This window comes from Echinococcus granulosus (assembly GCF_000524195.1).
Source record: "Echinococcus granulosus chromosome Unknown EG_S00118, whole genome shotgun sequence".
NCBI lineage: Eukaryota > Metazoa > Platyhelminthes > Cestoda > Cyclophyllidea > Taeniidae > Echinococcus > Echinococcus granulosus.
This window is the reverse complement of record NW_020170498.1, coordinates 15306-21315: the sequence shown is the minus strand read 5'-3', so window position 1 is coordinate 21315 and position 6010 is coordinate 15306. Positions and strand designations below refer to the sequence as shown.

The window sequence follows — 6010 nt, the reverse complement described above, 5'->3', positions numbered from 1 at the left end:
ATGGAGCAGACGCAGTGCTTCTCCTGCCAGCGCCCCCATTTCCAAGTGAAATCGACTCACGTTGGAGTTGTAACGGGTGAGGTGTGTGGCGCCACCTGAACTCAGCGGAAGTTGCAGGTGACTTGGTGTAATTTGAGGTAGTCTGATTCAGTTTTTATCACCCATTTAACTCAGATGGCCTGATGTGAATGGATTCACGGTGAAGGTGAAGGCTATCCCTACCCTGTCCGACCTCATAATAACACTGCAGTGGATTTCGAATGCAAAAGTTAATATTTAGCCAGGTAATGCTTTTTGCAACAGGCAAAGCAAATGCGTTTACTTGCCTAAATCTAGGGTGACAGACAAACGTGTTGTTTTCAAACATTCCCTTTTCATGAATTGTATTTTATTCTCTAACTTAACGATAGATTAAACATCTGTTTTGAATATAAAGCCAGAACTGTGGATGAATTTCGAATGGTCAGGTTTTGTCAGGTATTAAGAGCTCCTTTATAGCCGCCAAGCTCTGAGTTCTTTCTTGGAGGTAAAACACAATACTAGTTGATAATTTGTGACCAAAACGGACGGATGGATGGATGGCTACAGTAGTACTATCAGCGTAAAAAGTTTGGCTTTCAAACCAGTACTTTTAACCTTCCTACTCTATTGCTCTTCAGTAATACACATTCTGCCATGCTACATTCTCATTGCGATGGTAAGGAGGACTTTGAAGAAGACTCCAAATGCTAAATTTAACTTCCGCATAAAACATTTTAATATATTATGGTTAAGTTCTAGTGTTCATAAATGCACTGCCCCAAGTCTTTCCCGAAGTCATAAAAAAGCGGAAGCAGCACAGGCGATCGTACGGCGGAGCATGGGTGCTGCTATAACATAGACCGAAGGCCACGCCACAACGTGACAGTGAACCCTCCGGACACTGTAGTGTTCACGTAGTTGAGCACAAGGTTAAACAAAATACTAAGGCACCACATGGATTCATTACTTTTATCAAGAGTAAAGTAATAGGAACATGAGGTCCACCTGCAATCGTGTAAAATTCACTAAGGTTGCGCGAATACGAAGCCTCATGGCATGGTAGCACAGGGACGGTATTTTTGGACAAATGGCCACATTCCTCAGCTACTTAATGGATTGTTCATGGACTTGGTCAATTCATCTTCTCTCCAACCAACACTCTCAAGACCTTGCGCATTTGGCACTTCTTTCGACGTATCACAGATGTTTGTGCTTTGTTATAATAGAAAAAAAATTTCAAGGTTAAACGCTCTCTACCCGATGCTAAATTTAGAAGTAGCATATGTATTCGCACCAGACAAAAACGGCTTGAAAAAATGCACCTGTGTTGGTAAACGCAAATCCATTTCATCAAGACGTGCAACATACCTCGGGACTGTAGTGTGTGCACGGTGACAATACTAAATCTTGACAACAGGTGAATCAAGTGACTTGAGGTAAACATGATTCACGCATTCATTTCATCATGCTCACCTTTTCGATCGTAGAATGAATGCTAACCAATTGAAGTCTTGTAAGTCTCATAAAGTCCTTTCGAATACCCTTCCAGTTGAACGGCAAACTAGCTCATTGCTTAGCCTGCAACCACACCACCGTCGTCAACTTTCTAAGGTTAGCTAGACATCTTCAAAGTGAAGAGGAAATGATGAAGATGTAGAAAGTCGAGCTCTCATAGGAGTATCAGGAGCACGTATTATGCCAGCACATGAAATGCAACAAACAAAGGAAAGTAAATCAAATGTAGCATAAATTTGTCACTTTTGTATCGCTAACTTGACCTTATGGACAAGAACAATGACGTAGAAAACAAACCCACGTAAGAAGCTTATTTAAAACAGATGACAAGTTGGTGGAAATGTATTTATAAAACGTCTGCTTTGAAATTCACACAGGTAGAGGAGCCTGTACTTGATGCAGAGGCAGAGCCGATGGGTGGACATCAAGGCGCAACGAGAACATTGAGCACACTTTTCGGCACCCTTCCACGTGTCAAACCCTTGTTCATTGCCATAAAGTAGGTACTGTCACATTCGAACAGGAGGTAGATCACTTCACCAGCCTTAAAGACAGCAAGTCAATCAAATATAATGAAAGTTAATGTGGAAAATAGGGGTTAAACAGGGCTATTCTATTATCGGTGTTGAAAATTACCCCAACGGAGAGATCGTCATCCCCGGTGCCGACAAAGTCCTTAATGACCCGAGCTCGTGGCATGCGCTGCAGCACCTGGGCCAGCTCAAGGCTGGAGCTGATGGGGCGAGCATAATCACTGGGCACAACCACGAGTTGGCCCGACCACGTTTCGCAATCGAGGAATCTACCCGCGGGCAGAGGAGGAGGCTCGCTTTCAAGGTACTTTGGCTCGTAATCCAGCCACCGCAGAATATCATTATTCTGGCACAGAAATTGAAAATAAGTCAAGCCAAGGAAAACAATTGAAAATGAAGCGATTTTTAAGACAAAGGATGATAAGTTGTGGGAAAATAGGCACGTGCCTACCTTAAAACCTAGTGACTGTGTTTGCAGTGTTGCCGGGATGTTCTCGACCATCAACCACACGAATGTTTTAGTAGAAAGTTCATGCTAAAAAAATTAACAAAGTAAAAAAGACAATTTTGAAGCCTTAAATGCCGCTCAGGAGCAAAAGTGGTTCTTAGTAGTGCAAGTGGATTTTGGTGGGGTTATCAGAAAATTCTGCCACCTACACCAAAGCTTACCTTCTCTCGATGTAATGGCATCGCATTGTCATCTGGTGGCTTGTGGAGTGGAGGGCTAAAATAAATAAATAAAAGCCAACGATTTCCCCCACAAACAATGGCACGCTGGCATGGTAACGAATGCAAATGTGTTAATGAGCAGCATAAATGAGAGGTGTTGAAGGCGCCATGCAGATGTTGCCTCCACTTTAAGGGACTGAATGCACTTGAGGCTTCGTGAAGCATTAACTCAACGCGAAATACAGCGGTTTCCAGGTTATCACTCAACACTCACGGCGCTACTGCAGGCTTTGGGAGCTTTCAAAATAAATATTCAAATTTAGACAGTCATGCTAACCCCGTCTACTACCTTTTGACGCAATGGTCAAATAATTTGTAGAAGTGTCAATTCATTTTCATCTGTCTTTTGTCACAATACTGCAGTGATTTGTGGCCTCAGTCGACTGTTTGCCCTTTTCCATGGGTTGTGGGTCCTCTCAGTCGCACTGCCCTCGGGACAGGGCAACGGCCCACCAGCCCCTCCGTACGTACGTAAGTAGCATCCTCCACTGTGGCTAATCGAAACTTAGGAGATGATCTGGCATGTGACAATAAAGCATCAAACAATATCAACGTTTCATACGCAATTTTAACAAGAGCCAATGAGGTGAAGCTCAACTTGCAAAGTTTTGACAAAGAAATTCCAGAATTTACCTTCATGGACGGCTTAGGCGGCAGGCATGATGCAACCCCTCCCGAACTGAAAAAAAGCACCAGTTATGTCAGCTTCACCTCAAGATGTAAGATACACTCGGGAAATTATAAGGCATTAAATGAATGCGAAGTGTGGGGGTTGCCTGGTTTTCGCTCAAGACTCACGGTGCTATCCCGGTCGTCGGGGAGCCCTAAAGTGGATATCCAAGCGTAGACAGTCCAACTTTTCCATTTACCACCTTATGACAATAGGGTCAGACAGCTTGCAAAAGCATCGGTTTAGTCAACTGTGTGTGTCTAACTGTTTGTACATTTACGTCTCCCTCGGTGGGTTGTACGCCCTCCCAATGGTACGGGCTTTGAGACGTGCTAATGGTCTCCCAGCCCTTCTGTTCCCTTGCAAGTAGGATATACTGTCATTTCACAATGGATTAACAAGACTTAGGAGGAGACCTGAGACGCGACAACAAAGTATCAAGCGTTATCAACATTTCATGCACGATTATAATGCAAGAATCAAGGAGGCGGATTTGAAAATGCAAGACTTTGACAAAGGGATGCTAGAATTTACCTTCGAGGGCTTTTTGGTCAGCAGCTGTGGTGAAACCTCTTCAAAACTAAAAAAAATCAACAATACTGATGTACTTTCCACTCTAAGTGGTTTAATCAACCTGAGGGATTAAGAAGCATTGTCTGAACACTGAATGTGGAGGCTTTCAGGTTATCGCTAAAGACTTACGGTGCTGATTCAGACGTTGGAGAGTCCTGAAGTGAATCACCAAATTTATCCATCACATTAATGCACAAATTTCACGTGTTTTACGGTCAAAAGTGGTGTGCCAATTGAGTGAACTGGAAATGGAGGCACAATCGACAACCGCATTGAAGTATTGTACAATGACCTTTACTATCCAGTAGAATTCCTTGTCTATGATACTGCCAAACGCGAAAAACGCCCATCTTGATGGCGTTTCATTGCAGGGACAAGCTGCTTCCCCTGAGCTCCTGAGGGATTGTAAATAGCCTGGGAGTGCCAGACATGCTTATCGCCTGCAATTGGCAAAGTTAAGCCATTCATTTAAGCCTATGTTCCTTTAAGTAAAGTGAGTCTGCTGATGTAACGCGTATACATTATTGTCTAGTGTTTTCAGCACCGGTAGTGTCCTGGGTATCATAGGCTGTCTTATAGGTACATGTGTGAAGAAGGTCGACATGTTGATCCACAGCAATTACGTGAATTTCGTCTACCATGTACGTCCAAACAGGACAGACTTACATCGCTGAACGATTTAGATTTGCCTAGGCGTTGGGTTAATTCACCAAGTACGGCATCTTGCTTAGCGTTTCGCTGGAAAAAAACCTGCTTCAGGGGTTCCGGCGACATCGACTTTTGTATTCCATCGTCGAAGTCAGCTCTATCCGTTTGCAAAGAGGTGATCGGCGGAGACTGCAACAGATCATGCAAAAATAAGTCTCGTTAATGCAAACACATTTTTGCCACCTACAAGACCCCACTGCTTCATTGCCATACTTTCTACGAGGCAGCATGATTCGTCAAGCTTGCACGTGATATCCAAAGAACCAATTCGTATTCATATTAATGCAGAATAAATTGCTGTTTCAGAAAAGCGACTAAAGTAAAAATGTCGGACCTAGTTTGTAGCAATTACATTCTTTACCAAGTCCGCATTTTGAGGTACTACTAGTCTGGGAAAGCATCTGCTTTCATGTCATCTTTGTCTCCTACCTGATTGTTTGGCTTCTCCGACGAGAATGGCAAACTGTAACCACCACTGGAAAATAACAGAAAAGTTTATGTTCTTTCCTCAGAAAGTAGCGCCATATCGGTGCAGTTACAAACGCCAGTGGATTGATAAATGACATAACTTAGGTGTGTTGAAAGGTTAATGACAAAGTTACTTCTACTTTAAGAGGTTAGATGGGTTCGGGGGGCGTGGAGGGGGGTTAATCAAACCTTAACGAATGGTTGAATGCAGAGGTTTCCAGGTTAGTGGCAAAAACGCTTACCGCGCTTCTGCAAGCGTTGAGGAGCTCTAAATTGGATGTTTAAGGTTAAGTCACTACTAATACGCTATATTCATGTGTCAAACAAGAAAAGTGACAACTTCTACAGAGTGTAACTATAACTGCCAGTTGGATGAACTAGTAGGTTAACAAATAGAGGCAAAATATAGACCAGCACATTGAAGGAAAATGCAGTAGTGATTATCCGCTAGTGATTTGGTGGACTGAAGTATAGCAGGCAAATCAAAAAGCTATTCGTATTCATATTAACGTAGAATAAATTGCTGTTTCAGAAAAGCGACTAAAGTAAAAATGTCGGACCTGGTTTGTAGCAATTACATTATTTACCAAGTCCGCATTTTGAGGTACTACTAGTCTGGGAAAGCATCTGCTTTCATGTCATCTTTGTCTCCTACCTGATTGTTTGGCTTCTCCGGCAATTTTGGCACATCGTAACCACCACTGGAAAAATAACAGAAAAGTTTATGTTCTTTCCTCAGAAAGTAGCGCCATATCGGTGCAGTTACAAACGCCAGTGGATTGATAAATGACAT

At 42.8% G+C, this 6010-nt stretch overlaps 2 protein-coding genes across 2 annotated transcripts in view; one reads left to right on the top strand and one right to left on the bottom strand. All coding sequences in view use genetic code 11, as the record gives it.

The window, feature by feature from the left end:
• EGR_08743 (hypothetical protein) overlaps positions 1-880 on the top strand; it is a gene marked incomplete at both ends in the record, with an annotated part of 2689 nt that extends 1809 nt beyond the window's left edge. The window contains one exon of the mRNA XM_024497992.1: positions 781-880. Coding sequence (XP_024347569.1) covers positions 781-880 — 100 coding nt within the window. The remainder of the gene's footprint in view (positions 1-780) is intronic.
• A 1080-nt stretch (positions 881-1960) lies between these two features.
• Positions 1961-6010, bottom strand: EGR_08742 (sorbin; the record flags this gene model as incomplete). The annotated part of the gene is made up of 7 exons (XM_024497991.1): positions 1961-2080; positions 2173-2415; positions 2521-2604; positions 2739-2793; positions 4171-4196; positions 4708-4878; positions 5873-6010. 7 exons carry the CDS (start codon positions 6008-6010, stop codon positions 1961-1963), a joined length of 837 nt encoding a protein of 278 aa, XP_024347568.1.